Source organism: Pleurodeles waltl, chromosome 7 (assembly GCF_031143425.1).
Source record: "Pleurodeles waltl isolate 20211129_DDA chromosome 7, aPleWal1.hap1.20221129, whole genome shotgun sequence".
Classification (NCBI taxonomy): domain Eukaryota; kingdom Metazoa; phylum Chordata; class Amphibia; order Caudata; family Salamandridae; genus Pleurodeles; species Pleurodeles waltl.
The window spans coordinates 1,433,101,522-1,433,128,984 of NC_090446.1; the positions used below are offsets into that span (position 1 = coordinate 1,433,101,522).

Sequence of the window (27,463 nt, forward strand, 5' to 3'; positions counted from 1 at the left end):
GTTTCCACAACCTTGATTTTCATGTTAATGGACCTAATCATTGACCTTTTGTTTCTCTGGGCATTAAAGGCTGCTAAAAACCTTTCAATGCACTCGCTTTCTCCCTAACATTTGCAACTGATTTACAAATGCCATTGGCATATTTGGCTCTTAAATTGTCACTGCAGGCTAAGCTGTAGTGTTACCATGCTACAATACACTGTTTAGAGATGTGTAACCCTTTTAGTGGGAATGCTGGCCAATGGCCGACGCTCACATTAGCTCCCTAGTGTGTGTGATGGTCACTGGCTGACACTACGTAGGGCTGGAAAACACCCTCTAGTGCTTCCATCAGAGGTATTCCTTTTAAAAATGTTTTGGCTTAGGCTGCTGGGGAAGAGCATAGAACCAGTGCAATTTAGAGGTTTGCCCTAATCCTCACCCCTGAGATGGACAAGGGCCAGAAAGTTCACTAGATACCAGGGAATGGTTCTGTTAAAGAAAAACAGGGTTGGGAGCTGGCCATCATGGGCATGGCCTGCCCTCACCCCAAAGAGGGGGCAGATGGGTGGTTTTGCCCAATCTGCCTCCCAAAGGGGGCACAGAAAGCCCATTAGACATGAGGAAATAGTTATGAAACAAGAGACACACATAGATGAGAGGGCTGCCCACCATTGGCATGTCCATGCCACCATCCGAAAAAGGGTGCAACAGAGATAGGAGGTTTGTTCCAATCTGCATTACTAGGGGGGTGGAAAGCCCAATAAAGGCCAGGGATTTCACAATAAATCAAAAGCACACAAAAGGATGAGACACTAATCCTGCCATTGACCAATGCCCCCGCCTCAGAATAGGCAATAGTGTCTTTCTGCCACTCTGGGGCCAGTTAGGAAGTTTGTCCCAGTTTTGTAGATTTTCTCAAATCTGCCTAACAGGGGTTAGAAAGGATGCTGATGAATAAATGAATAAGGTAAAATGGGGCTTTGCAAGTTTCATTAAAACTGTACACAATATTTTGATTGGTGTGCCACTGGATACAATCTAGCCTGTCTGATGAAGGGTTGTTGTGTAGCCATTTTAGTTGTGGCTCCAAGCATATTAATTTAGCAAAACCAGGCCTGCAGCTGTGCACTTTAACCTAGATATATTTTATTCAGCTTCGTTTATCATTTTAACAATAGCCACATTTGCGGTCTTGTTTTATTTCTCTCTATCTAGCTGTTCTTTGTCTAGGCCAGCTCTGCATTCTTACACAAGATATTTTGTTTACTAGGGGCTTCTCTCAAGGCTGCAGTAAGATAGGTTAGCGGTAAACATGGTAACACTATGGGGGTCATTCTGACCCCGGCGGTCGGCGGGAGTACCGCCGACAGGCCGGCGGTGCCCCGCAGGGCATTCTGACCGCGGCGGTTCAGCCGCGGCCAGAAAGGGTAAACCGGCGGTCTCCCGCCGGTTTACCGCTGCCCTTAGAATCCCCCATGGCGGCGCAGCTTGCTGTGCCGCCATGGGGGATTCTGACACCCCCTACCGCCATCCTGTTCCTGGCGGTTCGCCCGCCAGGAACAGGATGGCGGTAGGGGGTGCCGCGGGGCCCCTGGGGGCCCCTGCCGTGCCCATGCCATTGGCATGGGCATGGCAGGGGCCCCCGTAAGAGGGCCCCACAAAGTATTTCAGTGTCTGCCTAGCAGACACTGAAATACGCGACGGGTGCAACTGCACCCGTCGCACCTTCCCACTCCGCCGGCTCAATTCTGAGCCGGCATCCTAGTGGGAAGGTTGATTTGCCCTGGGCTGGCGGGCGGCCTTTTGGCGGCTGCCCGCCAGCCCAGGGCAAATCTCAGAATCACCGCAGCGGTCTTTCGACCGCGTTGCGGTGTTCTGACGGCGGAACCTTGGCGGACGGCCTCCGCCGTCCGCCAAGGTTAGAATCAGCCCTTATGTCTCTGGTAGTCATAGAAACATACACATCCTTACTTAGGGAGATTTTCTCAAAACATCAGCTGTTTTATTATTACAACACTTTCCTGTCCTATACACATTAGAGGGAGATTCCAGCCAGATGACCACAACTGTATGCTGATTGTTGAACGCTTCGGTACAGCTGCTTATGCAGACTTCAGGCCTTCACTCAGGTATAGGGGATGATGTCTTCCCAGGAGAACGTGAAGGGCAGGACTAGAGCTTAACATGCTGCGCTCTAACATAGCCTAGGTAGGAATTAGTCTATTGGCACTAGTGACAATATGGTAGCTTTATTTCTATGCTTTACTCTCCTTGTCACAATGTTAATTCTGTCATGCTTTATCGTCCTGATTATTGCAGTACATGCTTTATTATCTAAGATGCAGTTGCTTTATTAAAACCTTATTGAAAAATATACTGCCTCTGCTTGTCCTTGTATAAGTGAGACTAATGTAACTGAGAGAAACGGATGAGATCTGAGTGACCACGATTTCCCTAAGGAGTCAATTGTGTAATGCGCTCCACTGCCCAATCATCCCTGCTCTTGGGGAGAGATAAGGCACTGCTAGTTAGCCTGAACCAGAAACCCAGATTGGGGTGACAGGTGTCACCTGTAGTGGGTTAGACTCAGAATAATGAGAGCCTACGCAACATGGCGCCGCCAACATTTGGTCAAGCTCTAATTTTTTTGGGGTCCTCCTGAGTATCTCTTTCTCACTACATACAAAGACACCTCAGTACTATATACAGAGACGTCCGTGGTATTGAGGATTTTCTCCTCAGCTAAGTAGGGAGTACCTAACTAATGCTGTAGGTTGTTCAAGCTTGAACTCTAAAAGGATAATCCCCATTTGGTGTGCTTATCTCTGAACAAAACTTACTATTATTATGACAAATCCACAACAGGTAGCAATTGCAGTCAATATATGACCACCACTTACTGCACATTTACTGGCACATGGCCTAAAGGCCCAGGGGGTTCAAGTCACATTTGCAGAGCTTTTATATTCTTGGGTCACATTTCCAGCAGTTGATGGGAACACCAATACATTTCAGCACTATGCACCTGCAAATGTACCTGCACAATATAGAGCATATGCATATCTAGAGATACCGCTATCCTACCAAGAACATAATAATTGGCTTGATGGCACCGTAGCCCACACAATTCTACACGTTAGGGTAGGTCCTCTAAGTAATGATGGTCCTACCTGGCCTTTATTGGCCACCTATACACCTCACCCTGCTGCAGCGAACTTAACAGTAGCTGAAGTCTGCTGCTTATACGTTGAGCTGACGGCAATATACAGACGGTTATTACAGTTTGTAATGCAAGCAATAAACACAAACCCAGAACGTGCTGCACCAGTGCAACCACATGCAGTAATGGCAGGCATTAAACCTGCAACTGTACATTCAGTCATGGGTAAGGTGCTTGCCAAACGAGAAGAAATTACATTTTGGTTAGCTCAAAAAATAAACACACTGGAAGAAGTATTTCCCCATACGGGACCTCAGGATAAACACAGAATAGTAACTACGTGCTTGCCATTTGGGATGGTTCCCACTGTAGATAATTGTAATACATGGGGCACAGTATTTGCCACGATCCATACTACCGCACACAGTAATCTTACCGGAAGTGTTGAAACAAATTCAAGATGGATACGGGGCTGCCCCAGCCCTGGACTTGGGGATGCAACTAATGGGCAATTTTGCCACAGTACCCTCAATTACATTAAGTAACCTTGAAGAGGAAGCAGTCGCATTAGCAGTGCACATGTGGCTCCGGGTCGTTCCTCCACAGGATCAAGAACGTGAGCTGCAAAAGATTAGCACAGAGACCTTCTCTAGCATTGGGGGAGATAGTCTGGGGGCCAGATCAACAAAACCACAATTACAAGGTAAATCTACTAAAGATTCTACCAAGCAAGCTCCCGATGGTACTAAGAAATGCCGGGATAAAAAAAACAACAAAAACCTAAAAAAGAAAGGGGAGAATCTCCGCATATGGAGACCCCATAGAATAGATATAATTTCAGAAATAGAGATAATATAAAAACACCTGACAGATATCATGATATACGTCAATCTCGTTCCTTTCAGGGCTAAAAAAAAAACACAGTGTGAGAGGTGGGCGGTGAGAGCGAAGAACTGAGTAGGTGAAACCGAGACAGGAATCACAACGCTCAACAGAGGTTTCTGTTAAAAAAGAAGAGAAACTTCCCCAACAAAAACCACAATTCAAAAAGAAAAAAGTGGCTGCAGTTCGACATGCCACTCAAGAAGAAGGCTCTATTGAAGAACAAGAGGTGTGCATTAGCGCTATTAGACAGAGCAGCAGAGGTCACAATAGTTCGCCGGAATCTTCTAGAGGATCTGGAGGTGAAAGCAACTGATGACTTCTTTCAAGTAGAGATGGCGGACATGCGTGTCTCCACGCATGATAAGGTGCATAAAGTAACGCTGCAGTTAGAAGGAGACACTGAGCGCACACTCGAAGGAATCTTCTGTGACTGTGTCGTAAACATATGATATTCTTCTGGCCGAAAGGGATGGGCTGCCTGAATTTGTCCATACTTGCCCATATGGGGAAGATGTTATCAAACCTTCTTTCTCGCCTCTTGTTCCCGAGGAGCTTGCAGAATCCTACACCATCGATTGGGCATTTTGGTGCAGGCACCCACGTTATATCGCAACCATATAGGATGGGAAAAAGATTTTCCCTATCATGTAATCCCTATTAAAAATCAACCCCAACCACAGCCCCAGTATCCAATATAACCTGATGCTAAAGCACCCGTGAGGGAAATCCTCACATAACTTGAGTACCCGGGCGTAATCAAACCCTGTGTCTCACCCATGAATAATCCACTACTCCCAGTAGCTATACTGGCCATTCATACAGAATAGTCTTAAATTATAGACATTTAGACAGTCATACACAAACATATGCTATACAAAATGCACATAGCACAGCATTCATGACGAACATAGTGAGTAAAAAATACAAAACAACACTGGCCATTTCCAATGGTTTCTTCTGCCAAAATATAGCACTGGATAATAGAGACTTACCCAGTTTCAGCACACTATGCTCCCAGAACAGAATCTGTTGTTTAGGACTGTTCGCAGCTCGTGTGACTTCAATATTGCACGACATGGACCCAGAAGCATTGTCCTATGTAGATGATATCTGTCTCACGGATGATGAATTGCTGCAAAATTTAAGACGAGTAGCCTGCATTGTTGTGGGATTTGCAGAGTTTGGCTACAAACTCAGTTTCAAAAAAACTAAAAAAATAGCCTTCCTTAGCGTCCTGTTTCTGGGATATGAGCTATCAAGTGAAGGAAAGAGCCTAGCGCCACAACTCTTGGAAAAATGCGCACAGTTACAACATCCAAATACAATACAATTAAAAAACTTAAATCCCTATAGGGTTTCCTGAATTTTGGCAGAACTTACATTCCTGATTATGCACCACACATAAAACATTTATATGACTTAATACGTCCCGACTTTTCAAGTACATTTTGGACAGTCGAACACACACACATTCTCTGAGCTTTGCAAACAGACATGCTTGCAGCACAACACCACAAGGGACAACAAAACACATCTGGTCATCAGAGTAATTGCTGGTGCCATTGGTTTCACCTATGTAACTTTCAGTGAGGGTGAGACAGTCCTGATTGGATACAAATCACACTTGTATTCAGCAGCGGAACAACGCTTTGCTCCCACTGAGAAAATTCTCACTGCTGTTCAGATGGCCGTCATTAATAAAAGACCTAGCTCAAGGCAAATGCATTATTATCATTTCTCCAAGCCTAACCCTTGAGGGTGTTACCAAAGCCAGCATTCCAGACGCTAAAGCATTACATCCACGTTGAATTCAATGGCCAACGTCTTTGACGGCCACTGATGTAGACTACTTTTTCGACCCAAAATTACAAACTCAACAAATCATGCACCATGAACTAGAATACCCATTTTCTGCAAATACACTACCTATTGATCAATATTAATGAGTCATGTACACTGACGGCTCAGTGCAACCTGCAATTGGCACAAAACATCAATACTCTGCTGCTTGCGCAGTCGTAAGCAACTATATGGAGGATAACAAATTTTGTCCCCAACACACATTCACACAGACCCTAGGGGATTGCACAGCACAAGGCTCTGGTGATGGCACTGGAACATACGGATCTTGCACAGTTATCACTGATTGTTTGTGATTCGTACTACTGTGCCCAGTCCTTCAATGAATACCTGCATTACTGGTGCCAGAATGGGTTCAGAGATTCTAAAGGCAACACCACCAAACACAGACTTCTGTGGGGGAAAGTAGCGGATCTGAAGGAAAAGCTACTAAGGCCCTCATTTGAACCCTGGCGGTCGGTGATAAAGCAGGGGTAATAGCGCCAACAGGGCGGTAGTAAAAAAAATTGAATTATGACCACGGCGGAAACCTCCAACACAGAGAGCCACTTTAAAACACCGACCGCCATGGCGGTAGCAACAAGCACCGTGGCAGTAAGTGCCAAAAGCCAGGCGGAAGACAAGGTTCCGCCCACTGTATTATGCAATACCAATCCCCACCTTTTCGGGGCGGTACCAACGCCATCAAAAGCACGGCGGAAACAGTACACAGCAGGCAAAAGACTCACCTCTGGAGGCTCAAGGAAGGACCACGACGCCATGGAGCCCGAACTGCAGGTGTTCCCCATGCTGGTCTCCCTACTCCTACACCAGGAATACCAACGTAGGTGACAACGATCACAGTGAGTACTGCCGCCTAGCACACAGGGGAGGCCTTGTGATGTCCTCAAGTGCCCATCCAACTCCGGATAGGCCACCGCCGGTATGCAGAACATTAGGGGGGGTCAGGGTTCGACAGGCACCCCTTCCTCGTTGGGAGGCCATCCCCAGCTGTGCCTCCGCCGTCTTCCTTGCCCAGTGTATCAGGTCCTCCCACCGTTTGCGACTGGCGATGGCATGCCATATACCCTTTTTCTGATGGCCGCTGACCTGCAGACAAATAAACATAGAAAAAAGGTATCAGTCATACCGTCCGGCCTGTTACACCCATGGCCCACCATATCCCTCCCATCCCCTTACGCACATACATTGACTACCATACATGCAGCACTCTGCCCAGGACCTCTCACCCAGCACCCCCTTTCACGAGGCCTTCACACACAGCACTCCATGCATTCATGCCCCATGCATCGTGCACACAGTGTACTCGCCTGTTGGTCTGGAGGCCCATAAAGCAATCAGTACTGCGGTAGGACCCCATCCACCAGTAAAGGCTGGGCCCCTTTCCTCAGAGACTCGAGCCATGGTCGCTTCCAGACATAGGTCACAGCAGCACTTGCAGTGTAGGTCCTCTCCTGTTGAAGGTCAGGTAGCAAGTGAGTGAACAGATAGAAAATGGCAGTCACGTCCACGGTGGTGTGTACCGTCACCGCTGGCGTACATCACCATTGGCTACTGTACCCCATAGGGCCCAATGATGACCAATGAGGAGTTGCACGAAGGTTCTCGACCACCTCCTGCAACGGCGCACAACATCAGCAGAATTACCTCATTTCCACCTGTCGATCCACACAGGACAGGCATCCGCCATTTCAGGGGGAAGGGCAGGCCATGGCACATAACTGCGTCACAGCAGACATAAGCACATTTAGGGACTACACATAAACATACTGTTTCTGTCACAACATGCAATGCATTTTACTCTGAGGATGTGTTTGAAAATGACCAGCTGCTGACCGTTTTGCCCTCCAGATTACAACCACTGGGGATGATTAGGAGATGGAGACACTCCCATGTACAGGCCCCTGGTGGACTTGGCAACAATGGAGGACAGGCACATTATCCTCACCTACAGACTTTATAGGGCCACAATCCAAGAGCTTTGTGCCCAATTGGAGCCAGACCTGATCTCAGCTATCTGTCAGCTCACTGGTATACCCCCTCTTGTGCAAGTCCTATCAGTGCTACATTTCTTGGCAAGTGGCTCCTTCAAAGTGACAATGGCCATGGCAGCAGGGATGTCACAGCCAATGTTCTCAATAGTGCTGACCAGAGTGTTGTCTGCCCTGAGAAACACATGAGCAGTTACATTGTTTTCCCCCAAGTGGAGGATTTGGCCTCAGTGAAGGCTGACTTCTATGCAATGGGACATATCCCCAACATCATTGGAGCTATTGATGGTACACATATTGCCTTTGTCCCCCTGGAGAAATGAACAGGTGTTCAGAAATCAAAAGAGCTTTCACTCCATGAATGTGCAGATAGTGTGCCTTGGGGACCAGTACATCTCCCACATGAATGCAAAGTAGTCTGGATCTGTACATGATGTCTTTCTCCTGAGGAATAGCAGCATCCCATATGTGATGGTTCATCTCCAGAGGCCAGGTTTTGTTGCCCCCATCTAGCAGGTGGATCCCTGTACTACTCACCCAAGAAGGTCTGCCAGATCATCGTGGCATGCTGTATGTTGCACAACCTTGCCTTACGTCGCCAGGCACCTTTTCTGCAGGAGGATGAGGCTGGCGATGGCCGTGTGGCAGCAGTGGACTGTGTGGACAGTGAAGATGAGGAGGCAGAGGATGAGGACAACAGAAGTGCAATAATTTGTCAATGCTTCCAATGACACACAGATAAGTCAGTGTTACTTCACATTTAATTGACAGTTTTGTGTTTGACATTGTCACTCTGAGGCTGATTTTCCAACGTCTATGGCCACTCACTGTAGCCTTTGGCATCTCTATTTGCAGATAATTGGGTCCCACTATCGCTCCTGGTGTGTTGACACCAGCCAACTACAGGTTATTCCTATGTATAGATTTCTGATCAGTTGATTTTCAATGTTCCAACCTTGTTAAACGAAAACATATTTAAATCATTTGACATACTCCATACTTGTATTTTTTCAAAGGGTGTTTATTTAAGTGCTAAGAGGTAGAGAGGGATGTGCAATGGGCTGGGGGGATGATGGAGGAAAGTCCAGGTTGGAGTTCAGTCTATTTGTATCACAGGTGCATTGTCCAAGGGGGCATAGGAAGGGGAGCAATGGCAGTTCAAGGTGGACAAGGTGACAGAGTGGGACACAAGGGTAACAATCAGGAGAGTCTTATTTCCTGGCGGGGTCTTGGCAATAGTCTCTGGCTTCTGCCTGAAATGCAGGGAACATTTGTGGGGTGGTTCACCTTCTGCAGGGGGAGGAGTGCTGGTTGCCTGTTGGTCCTGTGGTGGGGCCTCCTGTGCACTAGCGGCAGCAGGGGTGGAGGGCTGTTCATCTGTTTGGCTAGTGGCAGAGGCCCGGTGGGGTGCCACTGCCTCCCTCATGGTGTTGGCCATTTCTGCCAGCACCCCTGCAATGGAGACCAGGGTAGTGTTGATGTCCTTCAAGTCCTCCCTGATCCCCAGATACTGTCCCTCCTACAGCCGCTTGTTCTCCTACAACTTGTCCAGTATCTGACCCATCATCTCCTGGGAATGGTGGTATGCTCGCAGGATCGGGTGAGTGCCTCCTGGAGAGTCGGTTCCCTGGGCCTGTCCTCACTCTGTCGCACAGCAGACCTCCCAGCTTCCCTGTTTTCCTGTGCCTCTGTCCCCTGAACCGTGGGCCCGCTGCCACTGACCCCAGCCCCCTGATCGTCCTGTGTTTGTGGGGTGGCCTGGGGTCCCTGTAGTGGTGGGCACCCTGCTGATTGACGTGTCCTGGGAATAGAGGTATGGGCCCGCTGGGTGGGTGCTGTGGTGGTGTTTCCTGAGGGGGGAGGCTCTGTGGTGGTGTGAGAGTGTGCCTGGGTAACCGACTGTCCGGAGATCCCTGATGGGCCAGGTTGGTCATCCAGATCCAGGCGAGCAGAGCTGCTGTCATCACTGTGGGCCTCTTCTGTGGGTTACTGGATGTTGCTGGCACCTCTTCTCCGGTGACATTGGCTGGGGGACCTGTGGGGATGTAAATCCAGTGATATTGTTTCTGCATGTGACATAATGTGCATGGGTGTGTTGCCCTCTATGGTTGTTGTTGCCCTGGCAGATTTGCCTTTGAGTGGGTAGCTATTTGGTGGGCTAGGGGATTCTCTCCTGTGTGCTTGCAGTGGTGATAGGTGTCTATGCAGGTCTGTGAGGGCTGTCCATGCATTGGTGTTACATGCAGGGCTAGGTATTGGGATGAATGGGTTGTGATGGTGGAGTATGTGGAGGTGGTGAATTGATGGGAGTGAGGGTATGGGTGGGGGTTTGTGATGGCACGCAGGTGGGGGGTAATTGTAATAATGATTTGACTTACCAGGGTCTAGTCTTCCTCCTACTACTGCCAGGCCCCCAGGATGCATGATTGCTAAGACTTGCTCCTCCCATGTTGTTAATTGTGGGGGAGTAGCTGGGGGTCCACTGCCAGTCCACTGCACAGCTAGTTGCTGTCTTGCTGCTGTGGAATATACCTTCCCCCATTGGTCGTTCCAACTCTTCCTGATGTCGTCCCTTGTTCTGGGGTGCTGTCCCACGGTGTGGACCCTGTCCATGATTCTCTGCCATAGCTCCATCTACCTAGCAATGGATGTCTGCTGCACCTGTGATCCAAATATCTGTGGCTCTACCTGGATGATTTCCTCCACCATGACCCTTAGCTCCTCCTCAGAGAACCTGGGGTGTCATTGTGGTGCCATGAGTGTGGTATGGGTGAGGGTGTGTGGGGTGATGTGTTGGGGTGTGTGCTGTAAGGTACGTGGATGGTGCATAGGTGATGGTATTATGTGGCTCAGGTTGTGTGTGAGCTCTTGCTCCCTCTCTCTGGTGGCAATTCTTTCTAGTCATAAAGGGTTGTGGGAATGTGTTTTATAGTGGTGTGGGTGTGGTGTGTGTATGGGTGTCAGGTGTGTTTAGTTTGAATTGCCCAATGTAGTGTTGTTTTGTTTATGTGTGTGTGTTTTGAGCACGGTGGTATGTACCGCCAATGGTTTACCGTCATTGAATGTCCGCAGAGGTGATTCGTGGGTCATAATGCTGTGTGCGTAGTTCTGTTGGCGTAACGATATGGGTTTTGCTACCGCCAGTTTATCGCTGACCTTTGGGCTGGCAGACTTGTGCGTGTGGCTGTATAGTGATGGATTGGTATGTGTGTGTCATAATATGGTTGGCGGTTATCCACTGCGGCGGCATTATATTGGCGGCAGCCGGCATGGCGGTAAGCAGGATTTGCCGCCAATGTCATAATGATGATCATTGTGTCATATGCCGATTGCACACAACTCATCATTTGAGTCACCAATGACCCGGACACAGCCAAAAGGAATTTCCATGCGGGAATGGAAGCTGTCACCACCTGGATGAGAGAAACCTGCCTCAGGCTCAACTCTGACAAGACAGAGCACATCATCTTTGGAAATGCCACCTCAAAATGGGACGACCACATCTCTCAGCACCCAGCCCTCACCGACTGAGCATGTCCGCTACCTAGGCATCCTCCTTGACTCCTCCCTATCTATGACCCACCTGGTAAACTCGGTCACCTCTTCCTGCTGGCACATGCTCCACAATCCCTGGAAATTTTTCAAATGGATCCAGTAGACTGCCACAGGACAGTCACCCACGCCTTAGTCACAAGCAAGCTTGACTACGACAATGCTCTCTACGCCGGCACCACCACGAGAAACATCAAAAAGCTGCAGCTCATTCAGAACGCCACTGCCAGACCTACCCACAATCTCCCATACCAAGAACATATCTCCCAGCATCTGAGGGCCCTTTATTGGCTCCTGAATAAATTACCTTCAAGCTACTCACCCACGCGTACAAAGCCATACACAACGTCGGACTGGCCTACCTGAACCACCGCGTCTCCTTCCACACCCCCGCCAGATTCCTCCGCTCCGCCCAGCAAGCACTGGCCATCACGCCATGCATACGGAAAACCACAGCTGGAGGAAGGCCCTTCACCTACCTCACAGCAAAGAGCTGGAACAACCTACCACTGCACCTCAAACAAAGACCATCTTTCACCATCCTCAGGAAGAACTTCAAGACAGGCTTTTCGAAAGCCGCTTTGTCTGCACCCCCCCCCCCCCCCTCCAGCACCTTGAGACCCTCACGGGTGAGTAGTTGCACTATACAAAAACTGATTGATTGATTGATTGAGTGAATGATAATATTTTTCTTTAGCTATTTGATATAATTTAGCTTACTAACTTAATTGATTTCTATGGAAACCTCTTGCAGTACCAGTGGTTCGCCATGTGTGGTACTGGGATTACTTCAGCTCTGAGCTAAAGTAAATTTACTGACATTATTGACCCCTTCTTAACTTTACTAACTTGAGAAATGCAGGTCCACATTTACAAGAAAATTAGACAGCATAGTGCAGCAAGCCAGCTTCCTGCGCCACGCTGCATCTTTAGGGAAGTGCAGGGAAGTATCATATTTACAGAAATATGATGGATCCCTGCACTTTCCTCTGCAGTGGTGCACAATTGACTGCCTAGTGCCAACACAGGCACCCTTGCAAGCTGCAAGAGTGCCTGCATTTCAGGGATGAATTTTTATGTGCAGGAAGGGATTGCACTTACACAATCATTAATAACGTTTTCCTCCATCTTTGTGTGTTGCATTCTGCAAATGACAAGGAGAAATTAAGGTATTTCTCCTTATTGCACCACTTTTATGCCACCCCTAGGGTGGCATAGGAACCTGATGCATTTAAACCAAGGTGGCTTTATGTGGCCTTGTAAATATGAGTGAGCATACTGCACTGCCAGAGCATCAGAAAAGTGGGACTCCAGTGGTGTTATTGTGCTGCAGTAGCATTGTAAATATGCCCCGCAGTTTATTAATAGCAGTTGGCATTAGTTTGACTTAAGAAGAATCTCTAATTTCATATGCTTTTTTCCATGCTGAATTTCATATTCCAGTGGTAAGTACAATATGGCTACCCAATAATGCTCCAGGAGATTGGGTAAAGACTAAAATAATCAAACAAGGAGCTCCTGAAGACGTAACTTGCATAGTTTCATCTGAATATAAATGAATATAAGTGAATCCAATCACTAACAAACAATGAATTCCTCAAATTAATAAAATGGTGTAACAAGGTGTATTTTAAGTATTAAAAATATATTTATATGATATGAAAATCAATTCAGTTCAATAGATAACATAGATACATGTACAAATCAAGAACAATGAAAGTTTGCGAAGGATCCTATATTAACATCACAACTGAAAACCAATTATGGATTCACTTCATCACTACAAGTTATCTGCATTAGCTCTAGAAATATCTATTTTCAATCTTTGTTTTTTAAGGGCCTTTGCATTGTATGTCTTTTTGGATTCTGGTTGAAAAGTTTAACTCACATCTTGTTCACTTTCCTAGAGTTGCCACTGCGGAGAAGCTGCCATTTGAAGATGAATCTGTTGACCTGATTACTGCTTCAGTTGCTGCTCACTTTTTCAACCAGGAGGAGTTCTTACAAGAAGTGGATCGTGTGCTCAAACCCAATGGCTGCCTGGCAATGTATTCTGTGAAGCCGCATCTTGATATTTGCTATAAGGATTGCTCTCAACATGCAACAGATGCTTTCATGGAGGTGAATGCCTAAACAATTATTAATATACAATTAATTAAAGTAAGTGGAGGCCTCCAAAATTAGAGAGACAAGCCTTAACTTCCTCACTTGGGCCCTGATTTACTAATATTTTGGGTCAGGTTGTGTCACTTTGTTAGTGCAGCCCTGGCACAAAATCTATTTTAGGATTTAAACGCATGGGTCATGGTTGTAGCATGGGTATTCTGGTGTGTCTACCCATGCATTTTGTCTCAAGTGTATATCTACAGACTTGTAGACATGGTTTTGCACCACAGTTATTTGCTTACTCAGGGCTGGTGTAACAAGGAGAAACATTTGTTTTCTCCTCATTAATTCTTCTTTGCATGGAAGCTGGATTCAACAGCACACTTGTATAGAGGAAGACACCTCAAAGAATAGTTTTGTGCAGTTAGATATCTCTACTAAATCTATCCTGACCACAAGACAGCCGCCCTTGTGACATGAAGCAAGGGTGTCTGCGTTGGTGCTAGGACAGCGCTAGGCGAGAGCAGACGTGCGCCATATTTTTATAAATATTAGACAATTCAGCTCTCCCTTTCACACAACACAGCTCAAAAACTTTCTTTGCGGTGTTGGTTGAAACCTCTGTAGATATAATCAGTCAATAAATCTATCTGCCTTTGTGGCACTAATAACAACTGAAGCCCCGAATGCAGCTGATACAGCACCATTGCCATAAGCTACAGTATGGGGCTCATTCCGAGCCCGGTGGGCGGCGGGCGGCGGGCGCCGCCCGCCGGGCGGAAACCGCTCCAGAGACCGCACCGCGGTCAAATGACCGCGGGGGTCATTTTGATTTTTCCGCTGGGCCGGCGGGCGATCTCCAGAAGATCGCCCGCCGGCCCAGCGGGAAAGCCCCTGCAACGAGGAAGCCGGCTCCGAATGGAGCCGGCGGAGTTGCAGGGGTGCGACGGGTGCAGTAGCACCCGTCGCGATTTTCACTGTCTGCAGAGCAGACAGTGAAAATCATGGTGGGGCCCTTTTAGGGGGCCCCTGCACTGCCCAGTGGCATGGGCAGTGCAGGGGCCCCCAGGGGCCCCACGACACCCGTTCCCGCCATCCTGTTCCTGGCGGGTTTTACCGCCAGGAACAGGCTGGCGGGAAGGGGGTCGGAATCCCCATGGCTGGAGGATTCCCTGGGCCAGGGGAAATCCGGCGGGAAACCGCCGGATCCCTCGCGGTCAGAATAGCCGTGGAAGCACCGCCAGCCTGTTGGCGGTGCTTCCGTTAACCTCCACCCTGGCGGTTTCAAACCGCCAGGGTCGGAATGAGGGCCTATATGTTTGCAGCTATTGTTTGTTCATATATTATAACTTGCTTTATACAGCTGCTCAAAAGAATTGTAGTCCTTCCACTGTGCAGAGATGAATTATTGATTTACAACAGGTCTCAAATCTTGCCATTTAATGATAAAGTATTTATTTTCTACTTAGGAAGGAAAATGTTTGGAGTATTAAAGGGAGTACATGAATAACATCCTGCGCCATACACATTACCCATAAATAAAACTGAATACGTGACCAGTGTAAGTCATGTTGCAGGTCATGGGTCTCATAAAAACATATGACATGATACGGTAGGCTTGCTAACTTGTGTGGGTCCTATCAAAGGTATAGCGGCCCTGATCAGAAATGGTGCTACGGTTCCCTTATTAGTATGATTGCACTGTAAAGATAGGGGAGGTTCAGTTAGCTTAAAAAGTACAAAATTGTTCTACATTCGTAAAGTAGGAATTAAAAGGCCAACTCTTTATTCGCCTGGTCAACAGAGCTGTGAAAAAAAGGTCTTCCGAGGTAACAATTTCTTATTTGAGTTAGGTAGTGCTTTGAATACCTCACACTATGGGGTGAAGAAAACCATAGGTTGAATATCTGCACCCTTATTCATGTGTGGTTTTAATACACAGCTGGTACTTAATAAGATATGCCCATGAAAAGTTATTAGTCAATGGAAATATATGAGCTGTACAAATACTATTGGAATATAACATAATACAAAAGTAATAACATTTTGTTCGCTTTTTAGCATTGCAGACTTGTCTATGTACCGTAACTAAAATATAGCATTATTTCCCAGTTTTGGATACTCAATTTTTCAACCGTTGAAGGCTAAAAGGCTGAATATGCCTTGCCAACATTTAAATTCTTCACTTTCAGATCACCCTATCTGTTAGTGACAAGTGTTCTATTCACTATGACATTCTCCTTGGTAGAATCGTGGTGAATTTGATGATATTTTCCACGAAGTCCAAATCTACTTAAAGTTGTGGTTATCATATACTAGAGTACTTCCAATACCTGTGCACGATTCATGACTATTGAAATACAGGGCTCAGACGGAGGTATTGGGCCAATTTCTGTCTAATGTCACAGTTGATACCCTGTGGGCTTTCTCCTCCTCGGCAGGGTGCAGCGGTGGCTGGTAGTAGGCTACTCTGGACAAAGCCATGGCATCTAGTGGTGGAGCAGAAGGCCTTAATTCATAAACTGCCTTTCGAAGGTCCCAAACTATTTGGGGATGAGTTGAACACAGTGATGAAGTGTACTGCAGAGGAGAAAAAATGCTGAAGCTTTTTCAGTCTGTGCAAAAGAAAAAAGGTTTTTCATAAGCAGATTTTCAGGGAATCTGGCTTCATTTTGCAGCCATTTTGTGGATGGGTCTGGGGGCTGTGTTAACAAACAAGTCCTGGGGGGCTGATCAGAAGTGACTATGCTGGGAAAGGAGCCTAACTCTGTGTATTCCAGGACTGATATAGTCTAGTTTGATTTCTGACCAGTGGGTCCTGTCAGTCATCAGTCATAGGTATCGGATTTCATTCCAGGGCCCTCCTCCTTGGACTCATTTTTTGTCAGGAAACATCATGAAGAAGATTGCTATGTTATCAGAGGTGGAGAAATTGCTTACAAAGGGTGCTGTTATCGAGGTGCCAGAGGCAGAGAGGGGCGTGGGATTCTACTCAACCCTTTTCTTGATTCCCAATCTAGATGGTTCTTACCGTCCAATTCTAAATCTAAGACCTCTGAACAGAATGGTTAAGCTGGATCCTTTTTGGATGACTACCTTGCAATCAATTATTTCACTCATCCAACAGGGAGACTTTTGGCAACCCTGTATTTGGAGGACACATATTTTCACATGCATGTTCATCAAGAAAACAAGCAGTTCCTGAGATTTGCTGTGGATGGGCCTCAGAACTAGTTTCAGGTGTTGCCCTTCAGATTCTCCACTGCTCCCCAGACTTTTACCAAGGTAATGGCTCCAGCTGTGGAGGTTTTGCAGCTTCGAGGTTTCTCAGCTTTTCCCTATATTGATGATTGTTTGAGTCCTGCTTCCTCTCATCCTAAGGCTCTGCTGGTAGTGGAAGCGTCCAGGAACATGTTCCAAAACTTGGGCTTTAAGCTCAATCTGCAAAATGTTGCCTGGTCCCTGCTCAGAGGCAGCAGTTTAACAGCAGTACTTTTCAACACTCAGATAGGGGTAATTTGTCTCCCTCCTGCTCTCATTGCTATGCTGCAGAATTTTCTGTTGGATCTATTGCTTAAGCAGTCAGCCCTGGTTTGGATTTGATCAAGGATCCAGGGGTTGATGGCTGCTACTATGGCTGTGGTTCTCTGGGATGGTCTGCACCTTAAGCCTTTGGTGAAACATCTGTTATCTCACTGGAACCCCTCCTGTGCAGATTAGGATTCTCTGGTTCCTCTCACTCCGGTTCTGATCCAGGAATTGGGTTGGTGGCTCCATACTTTCAACCTGGAGAAGGGGACCTGTTTCCATCCTCCTCCTCCTTTGTTGCTAATAACCGATGCCAGTCTATGGGGTTGAGGGGCCACATTAGCTTCCTTGGAGGCCAACATCCAGTAGTGTCAGGGGACAGTGCCCACTCCTCAAATTGGCAGGACATGGCAGCCATTTAGCTGGCGATACAGTTTTCTCAGGTTCAGCTGCAGGGCGCATACCTTTTGGTTCACACCGACCGCCAGGTAGCTTGCAGTTACTTGAATCCTCAAGGGGGGAAGGTGTGCCTCTTTGAATCATCTAGCTTCCCTGATTTGTTCCTCATCAGAGTCACTTCTCAGGGCCTTTAGAGCTGTTATATTCAGGGTTAGCTGAACTTTTATGTAGATAGCCTGAGCCTCAACTACTTTCTTCATCTCTGTACCATCTGTCTGTACCCCTGTTCTGGGACATTTGTCTCCAGTTCATGGAGCCATTGAGAGACCTCTTTGCATCTCCTCACAATGCCGTCCTTTCCCGGTTCTGTTCCAAAGTGGTGTGCCCTCAGACATGGATAGTGGATGCCTTTTTGATCCCCTGGCCCTTGGGCCTTCTCTATGGCTTCCCTCCGATTACCCTCCCCTCTTTAGGATGCTGAAGAAGATTTGGGTGGCGAAGATGCCTGTTTTTCTGATCCCTTCTTGTTGGCCATGCCATCTTTGGTTATCATTGTTACTGAGGTTGTCCGGGGACAGGTTTGTCTGGACTCCTGTTATCCCGTCCCCAGTTTAGTTCCCCCTCCTGTCATTTTCTTGTCTCTGTCAGATGAAACTGTTTCCACCGTTAAGTCGTACAATAAGCATTGGGGTTCTTTTGTCAGGTGCTGTGCCTCTCATGAAATGGATACTGTTGCTGTGGAGCCAATTTAAAGTTTTGAGGTTCTCAAGAATGTTTTTTTAAACAATCTTAACCCCTTTACTTTGGCTGCTCAATTGGCAGCTATCTGTGTCTGTTGGGGCTCGGGGGTTGAGATGGATGGCGTTGCTCCTTTGGTGGCTAAGCTATGGTGGAGTTTTCAGCTTTGTCACCTGGTCACTCCAGTGATTGTTCCATTTCGGGATCTGCCAACTCTCCAGCAGGTTCTCCAATTGTCCCCTTTTGAACCTTTGGTGGAGGCTGATTTGCTGTGGTTGTCTGGTAAGTTGGCCTTCCTGTTTGTCATTACTTCAGCTCGGAGGTTAGGTGAATTGAGGCCTTGAGATCTTTTCCCTATTTGCAGTTTCTACAGGGTGGTTTTGCAACTAGATATGGCCTTTCTTCCTAAGGTCTCCTCTGACCCCATTTACAGCAGGAGGTTGATCTTCCTGATTTTCCAGGGGAGGAAGGAGTTCTGGTTCCTTGTGTATTGGATGTTCGGAGGACCCTTGAGATTTATCTGCAGCATACCCAAGACTTTCATGTTTCCCCTGCTCTGTTTGTGTCCTGTGGGGATCAGCTAAGGGAAGGAAGATGTCTGTGTCCACCATCGGTAGGTGGGTGTGCTTGGCAGTTTGATAGTCTTATAAGTCTATGGGGCTGCCTCAACTTATGTTCAGGGATGCTCAACTTGATCTGTGTCCACTTCCTGGGTTGAGGCAACAGGTATCTTTATCCTGGTGATTTGTAGGGTAGCTACCTTGCAGCTGCATCACACATTTATCAAACATTATCATCTTAATACGTAACATGCTTCTGTGGATAATGTTGCCATTGGCATTATGAATGCAGCTATGTCTTAAAGCTTGTTTTTATTAAACGTTGTGTTCAGCAAGTATCTTTGGTGTCATGCTTTGTCTTTGTGTCTTAGCTTGACAGATCCTCACTAATGTAAGGACTAGGAGGAGGGGGTCCTATGGGGGTAATGTGTTGTTACTTACTGGTAATCATCATTGTTGGACGTTTTGCCTTACGCAGGGTCATCCCAAGTCTTTTTGCCTCCTTCCTCCTGGTTTTTCTGACCTCTCGCTGTTGGCTCTAGAACTCTGAGCACTTTATCACTGCTGACCAGTGCTAAAGTGCAGGTGCTCACCCATCTAAAGTTGGTATGATTGGCTTATACCTAATTGGCATATTTAATTTACCTATAAGTCCCTTGTACAGTGGTATCTCTATACCCAGGGCCTGTAAATTAAATACTACTAGTGGGCCTGCAGCGCTGCTTGTGCCACCCACTGAAGTAGACTTCCAAACCTGTCTCAGGCCTGCTAGCGCAGGGCCTGTGTGCGCAGTTTTCTGCCACAGGGACCTGGCATCTAAACTTACTTGCCAGGCCCAGAACTCCCCTTTTACTACATGTATGTCACCCCAAAGGGAACGCCCTAATTAGCAATATGGGCAGGGTGCCATGTATGTAGAAAGGCAGAACATGTGCCATATTGCATGGCCTGTCCTGGTAGTGACAAACAGCCTAACTTGGTGTCTCACTGCTGTGAGTGCTGCCTTCTCATAGGATTGCATTAGAAATGCCCTTCCTTATGTGTAAAGGGTATTGTCTGATTTATGAGGGGCAGCGTATGCGTGTTTGGTGTGGTTGTGATAATAAATACTGCTTACTGGTGTGGGTGTATTCTTTATTACTATCACAGAAATGCCACTTCTAGAAAGTGTGCATTTATCTGTGCTTATGACTCCGGTGTTTTGCAGCTTGACTCCAATCCACGTCTGGGCAGAGTGACAGTTGGTGCTTTGTGCATACTTTTCAGACAGCCTGTAAAAGGGAGGGTGGAGGTGTCACAGAGGTGCATCTGCATACTGAATAGTCTTCCTGGGCTGAGAGAAGGGAGAGGCGGGGCACACCTACATTTGTAAAGGCTGTGCCCTGGCCTCACACAATAGGGTTGTTAACCCCCCACTGATGTTTGGAGCCTGTGCTGAATGGAGAGAGGGGGCACTCCCAGAACCAGCTGTAACTGGCTGGAACCTCCTCTCCCTACCATTGTAAAACACTGTAAGAACTGACTATAAGTACAGGGGAATTTTCCCCACAATTTGGAGATGTTTTGAACTTACCTGAACTGGACACAGACTACTGGAAGGACTCACCAGGAACCGCCATGGACTGCTGCTGCTGTGCTGACCTGTGACCTGCCTGGTCACTGAGAAGGACTTGCCACTAGCCTGCACCCTCTGTGCACTGGCCTGTTGTTGGGCCCCCCTCCAACTGTGGACCTGCTCCTCAGGATCTGCTCCCCATGGGCAGGGTGCTGTGGCCCCTGACCCTTGTAGCTATCCTCAGCACGGGGAGTGCTTCGCTTCTTTATCAAAAGTGGCGCTTTTAAGCGCTGCCCCCCCTGTTGTGTCTTTGCGCTTTGGAGAGCGATCCTTAGGGAATTGCCTTAGCGCTTAAAAGCGCTTCCCCTTGCTGGTGCGTCACTTTATTTATTTTGCTGCCAAAGGAAATCACCGCCGCAGCCCGGGAGGCTGCATTTCTGGAGGCGCGAGTGCAGCGCACCTTCTAGTGCCCCCAGGGCACTAGAACAAACAAAGCTGAAGAATCCGGAGCAAGCGTGCTCCTAGCGGTGTCCCCGGGGTAAGGATCGCTGAGAAGAGCACCCCCGGGGCACCGGCAGGCCCAGTCTTGGGCCAGAGTGTTATCAGAGCAGGAGGGAGAGGAGGACGCCTCTCCCTCGCCTGCTCAGGCCCCGGAGGGCTCTCCTGGCGCATGCGGGCGGGGCGGCAGCCTCATCGGAGGCTCACCCGCGCTGCGGGATCTCTTTTGGGCCCCCCTCGTGGGCCAGTGGCACTGTTTGGGGGTCTCCCCCCTGGTAAGGGGCGGTGGAGGCCCGGGGAGACCCCAGGAGTTCGCGGGTCCCTGGAGGGGCCCGTTTTCAATTTGGAGGGGGTGCATAGCGCCCCCTCCTCCCTTAAGGATTTCCCTGACCTGGGCCCCCCTCGAGAGGGCCGGTGGAGGCCTAGGGGGGCCCCCAGTTATCACGGTCCCCGGAGGGGCCTGTCCATTGTACAGGGGAGGTGCGTGCCGCCCTCCTCTCCTCAAGGGATGCCAGAGGCCCCCGTTTTGCGCAGAGGAGCACCGTGGGCCCCATTGTTCATCTTTTAGGCACCGGAGGTGCCTTCATCAACTCAGGTACTGTTTGCAGGGACAATATATCTCAGAAGTTCTTCCTACAGACTTTAGTGGATTGATATATTGCCTACCTGTTTTTGATGTGTGATGATGTTTTTATATATATGGGCAAATGTTCCTTTCATGGGCATGAGTTGCTAATATGTTTCCCTAACTTGCCATATGTTTTCTAATGTTCCTACTATGGGCGTTTTATGATATTCTTATAACAAGTGTTCTAATGTGATAACGTGTTTCCTGACTACTGCTTATGTTGCAGAATACTGAGTAACCTGTGTGTTATGTGTGACTACTGCTAGTTTGCAGAGTAACTAATGTGTAACGTTCTGACAACTGCTAAGGTAGCAGGATAGTTCTGAGACTGTGATGTTTGGTCTGATAATTGCATTGTCTACAATACAGTATATTTTCATATAATCTGGTGTTGTGTTTCCTTTGTGGTGGGGATATTGTGTCACATGTGTGTATGTGTTGTGCAAATGTTTTACACATTGCCTCCGGGTTAAGCCTGACTGCTCCTGCCAAGCTACCAAGGGGGTGAGCAGGGGTTATCTAGGACGTGTAACACCCTTGCCCTGACTAGAGTGGGTAAATTCTGCCTGGCTGAGGTGCATACCCTAGCCAACCAGAAACCCCATTTCCAACATTGGTCGTCAGCGGTGAGGATAGGACTTGCGCTAGCACAATACCATTGTGACTCATTATTTCACTACAAGGATTGCGTTTAGACCATCACATGTTTGGCTTCTCTTAACTTTCTCTCTTTGGTCATTTTTCCTGTTTTCAGTTCTCACGCTTGGGTATTGTTGCTGTCACATTTGAGTTATTTGTACTTTTTCAAGATGGGGCTTACCTTTGATTTAGAGGACCTGCCGTTTTACACGCAGGAGGAATTAGAGGGGTTCTGTAGAGACAGAGGGCTGCCTGTAGAAGGGGACCTCAGGAGATCTCTGAATTTCTTTGAAAGGTTTGTGACATATCCCCAGGGAGGGAGTGTGCTTAGGGAGTACCCAGAGGATCCTGAGTGTAGCGAGGGTTCCCAATGGAAGGGCTCCCAGACCTCATCTCTAGAGAGTGGTAGAGAGACTGATCAGGAGGGTGAGAATGACCGGTTGGGGACGCCAGTTGACAGGGAAGGCCCCAGTGATAGGGAGTCCCTTACTGGGTCGAGTATAAGAAGCAGGGCTACCTCTCATTCCTTGACGCCTGATGAGCTAAGAGATAGGCGGGAAGAGAGGGACCTGAAGTTGCAGTTAGTGCGCCTAGCTGTTGAGGAGAGAAGGGCTGAGGTAGAGAAGGCCTTAGTACAGGAGAGGATGGCAGAGGCGGAGAGGGCCTTTGCCAGAAAAAGACTCGCTCTAGAGCGCAGTATGAAGGTTCTGGACTCACCAGCGCTGCAGGTGGAGTCCAGTGGTGGCAGCAATGTAGAGTGCTGTAGCAAAGATGTTCCTCACATACCCATAGATCTGGTACCTAGGTTCCAAGAGGGGGGTGACATACGTCAGTGTTTAAAGGAACATGAGAGGGCTCTGGCAGAGTGCAGGATCCCTGAGAAGGACTGGGGAACTGGCCTAGGGAGTTTTTTTCCTGAGGAGGGGAGGGATGCCCTACTGACTCTAGAAGAGAGTGACAGGGAGGGGTACTCCGCTGTAAAGAATGCACTGATTGTGAAGTATGGTTTTTCCCCTGAGGAATACAGAAAAAGGTTTAGGGGTGGTAAGAAACTGTCCCACCAGTCTTGGGAGGAGTTTGTGGAGGATTGCTGCATTGCACTAGATGGATGGGTGAAGGGTAGCACAGTAAACAATTTTGAAGGGCTGTTTAATCTGATTGTCAGAGAGCACCTGCTTCGTTGTTGTTTTTCAGAGTTACACCAACACTTGTCAGTGTGTGAGCTCTCTGACCCCAGGGAGCTTGCAAAGGAGGCAGACTTCTGGTTGCGTACCAGAGGGTCTGGTGTGGCATTAGGGGGTTTTCCTAATGAGAGTGGTCTAGGTGTTTCCCAACCAGGTGTGGTGGGAAAGGCTTATGTCCTAGGTTGGTCCCAGTGTATTGGGGCGGGTAAGGCACCCCATGTCCAGTCTTAGAGGAGAGAGAATGGGGTTGGGCTGAGGCCCAGGGTGCCTGAGCTCCAGTCCCAGGTCCTGGAGGGTTCCATGAGTGAACGCCAGGAGGTGAGCCTAGCCTGTGCCGTAGGGCCAGCTGTTCAGAAGGATCCCATTTTGTCATTGGGACTTGGGCAGGTGGCTGGAGATAGCGTTCCGCCAGTCTTGGTGTCTGGTAGTCTCGCTCTACAGCGGAGAAGGCGGAAATCCAGGCATAGGGTTGAGAGGGGGCTGCGGGCCCCAGTGGAGAACCTGGATGGTCAGGGGTCAGCTCTGAGAGCAGAGCCCCCCAGGAATGACCTTGGTGAGACCATTTCTGGTTTGGGAGGAATCCAGACTCTGTGAGATGGGCAGAGGTCAGGAGACCTGCGCCAGCCAGACTCTTGTGTGGCCCTTGGGGAAGGTGTTTCCCTGGTGGGGGGTAGGTGTGCCCCCCAGGAAGTCCTGGTGCGCCAGGCAATGATTCAACCGCAGGGTGGTGACTCTGGGTTGGACGATCCGGTTCAGGGGTAAACTCTGACCTGATGGGGAGTAGGTGTGCTCCCAAGGAAGTCCTGGTGCGGCAGGCAGTGGTTCAACCGCAGGGTAGTGACTCTGGGTTGGATTGCCAGATTCAGGGGGTAAGCTCTGATCTGGTAGGGGGTAGGTGTGCTCCCAAGGAAGTCCTGGTTCGCTGGGCAGTGGTCCAGTCTAAGTGTGTCGTCCCTGGACTAGATAGACAGGTTCAGGGGGTAAACTCTGACCTGGTTGGGGGGCGGTTAGTGTGCTCACCTCCCCGTGTGAAACTTCTGGTGGCTTCTCCTGAGGTAGGGAGATGCAGGACTCTGGAAGTGGGGGTCAGGGAGGGGAAGCCCGCTCCGGAGCCCGGTGCAACCCAAGGGTGTCGTCCCTAGGTTGGGTGGTCAGTCGACAGGCAGTAATCCTGGGCTGGCGAGAGAGTTGTGCAGGGCAGCTGTACCCAGCACCCTGGCAAGTGTGGATTCTGGTGATACCCCTCCTAGGAGAGGAGGGCGGGATCCTAGACGGAGGGGTAGAGGGAGGAGAGCCTCGCCTGTAGCCCCTGTAGAACCTATGGGTGCGGCCCTAGGTTGGTGGATCAGTGGTAGGGTAGAGCTCCTGAACTGATTGGAAGTGGAGTGGAGACAGGTTGCTTTGCACCTCGGGCTACCGCCCCCCACTCATTATGGTTTCAGAGACCAGAGGCTCCTAGATGGCCTGGGGCCTGGTTCTGGCCATTGGCAGCTAGAGAATCCCCGTGGGTTGGTCTAGGCTGCCTGGGAAGCATTGACAGAGAGATCCAAGTGGAGTCAGGAAGGCGTAGAACTGGAACATGCCCCTGCTGTTGTGGGCCTGGGTCCTTGTTCTATCGCCCCAATCAGGGAAGTACATCAAGGTATTGATTTTTCTCCCCTGGCTCTTGGCTGATAGGGGGTTGTGTCTGACTTTTTGTCTTACGCAGGGTCATCCCCAGTTTTTTTGACTCCTTCCTCCTGGTTTTTCTGACCTCTCGCTGTTGGCTCTAGGACTCTGAGCACTTTATCACTGCTGACCAGTGCTAAAGTGCAGGTGCTCTCCCATCTAAAGTTGGTATGATTGGCTTATACCTAATTGGCATATTTAATTTACCTATAAGTCCCTTGTACAGTGGTATCTCTATACCCAGGGCCTGTAAATTAAATACTACTAGTGGGCCTGCAGCGCTGCTTGTGCCACCCACTGAAGTAGACTTTCAAACCTGTCTCAGGCCTGCTAGCGCAGGGCCTGTGTGCGCAGTTTTCTGCCACAGGGACCTGGCATCTAAACTTACTTGCCAGGCCCAGAACTCCCCTTTTACTACATGTAAGTCACACCTAAGGTACGCCCTAGCTAGCCCTATGGGCAGGGTGCCATGTATGTAGAAAGGCAGGACATGTGCCATATTGCATGGCCTGTCCTGGTAGTGACAAACAGCCTATCTTGGTGTCTCACTACAGTGAGTGCTGCCTTCTCATAGGATTGCATTAGAAATGCCCTGCCTTATATGTAAAGGGTATTGTCTGATTTATGAGGGGTAGTGTAGGTGTGTTTGTTATGGTTGTGATGGTGATAATAAATACTGCTTACTGGTGTGGGTGTATTTTTTATTTCTATCACAGAAATGCCACTTCTAGAAAGTGTGCATTTATCTGTGCTTATGACTCTGGTGTTTTGCAGCTTGACTCCAATCCACGTCTGGGCAGAGTGACAGTTGGGGCTTTGTGCATACTTTTCAGACAGCCTGTAGCAGGGAGGGTGGAGGTGTCACAGAGGTGCATCTGCATACTGAATAGTCTTCCTGGGCTGAGAGAAGGGAGAGGCGGGGCACACCTACATTTGTAAAGGCTGTGCCCTGGCCTCACACAATAGGGTCGTTAACCCCCCACTGATGTTTGGAGCCTGTGCTGAATGGAGAGAGGGGGCACTCCCAGAACCAGTTGTAACTGGCTGGAACCTCCTCTCCCTACCATTGTAAAACACTGTAAGAACTGACTATAAGTACAGGGGTATTTTTCCCCACAATTTGGAGACGTTTTGAACTTACCTTGAACTGGACACAGACTACTGGAAGGACTCACCAGGAACCGCCATGGACTGCTGCTGCTGTGCTGACCTGTGACCTGCCTGGTCACTGAGAAGGACTTGCCACTTGCCTGCACCCTCTTTGCGCTGACATGTTCTTCGGACCCGCTCCACCTGTGGACCTGCTCCTCAGGATCTGCTCCCCAGGGGCAGGGTGCTGTGGCCCCTGACCCCTGTAGCCATCCTCAGCATGGGGAGTGCTTCGCTTCTTTATCAAAGGTGGTGCTTTTAAGCGCTGCTCCCCCTGTTGTGTCTTTGCGCTTTGGAAAGCGATCCTTAGGGGATTGCCTTAGCGCTTGAAAGCGCTTCCCCTTGCTGGTGCGTAACTTTATTTATTTTGCTGCCAAAGGAAATCACCGCCGCAGCCCGGGAGGCTGCATTTCTGGAGGCGCGAGTGCCGCTCACCTTATAGAACAAACAAAGCTGAAGAATCCGGAGCAAGTGTGCTCCTAGCAGTGCCCCCGGGGTAGGGATCACTCCGAGGAGCACCCCCGGGGCACAGGCAGGCCCAGTCTTAGGCCAGAGTGTTATCGGAGCAGTAGGGAGAGGAGGAAGCCTCTGCCTCACCTGCTCAAGCCCTGGAGGGCTCTCCTGGAGGGTGCGGGCGGGGCGGCAGCCTCATCGGATGCTCGCCTGCGCTGTGGGATCTCTTTTGGGCCCCCCTCGTGGGCCAGTGGCAGTGTTTGTGGGTCTCCCCCCTGGTAAGGGTCGGTGGAGGCCTGGGGAGACCCCAGGTGTTCTCGGGTCCCTGGAGGGGCCCGTTTTCAATTTGGAGGGGGTGCGTAGCGCCCCCCTCCTCCATTAAGGATTTCACAGACCTGGGCCCCCCTCGAGCGGGCTGGTGGAGGCCTAGGGGGGCCCCCAGTTATCACGGTCCCCGGAGGGGCCTGTCCATTGTACAGGGGAGGTGCGTGCCCCCCTCCTCTCCTCAAGGGATGCCAGAGGCCCCCGTTTTGCGCAGAGGAGCACCGGGGGCCCCATTGTTCATCTTTTAGGCACCGGAGGTGCCTTCATCAACTCAGGTACTGTTTGCAGGGACAATATATCTCAGAAGTTCTTCCTACAGACTTTAGTGGATTGATATATTGCCTGCCTGTTTTTGATGTGTGATGATATTTTTACATATATGGGCAAATGCTCCTTGTATGGGCATGACTTGCTAATATGTTTCCCTAACTTGCCATATGTTTTCTATTGTTCCTACTATGGGTGTTTTATGATATTCTTATGACATGTGTTCTAATGTGATAACGTGTTTCCTGACTACTGCTTATGTTGCAGAATACTGAGTAACCTGTGTGTTATGTGTGACTACTGCTAGTTTGCAGAGTAACTAATGTGTAACGTTCTG

The 27,463-nt window shown here is 48.9% G+C and overlaps 1 protein-coding gene across 1 annotated transcript in view; it reads left to right on the top strand.

Moving 5' to 3' along the window:
• Window positions 1–27,463, top strand: part of LOC138247427 (putative methyltransferase DDB_G0268948) — a 354,679-nt gene that overhangs the window by 102,511 nt on the left and 224,705 nt on the right. Inside the window, exon 4 of the mRNA XM_069202058.1 lies at window positions 13,338–13,551. Within this exon, the coding sequence (XP_069058159.1) occupies window positions 13,338–13,551 (214 nt within the window). The remainder of the gene's footprint in view (window positions 1–13,337; window positions 13,552–27,463) is intronic.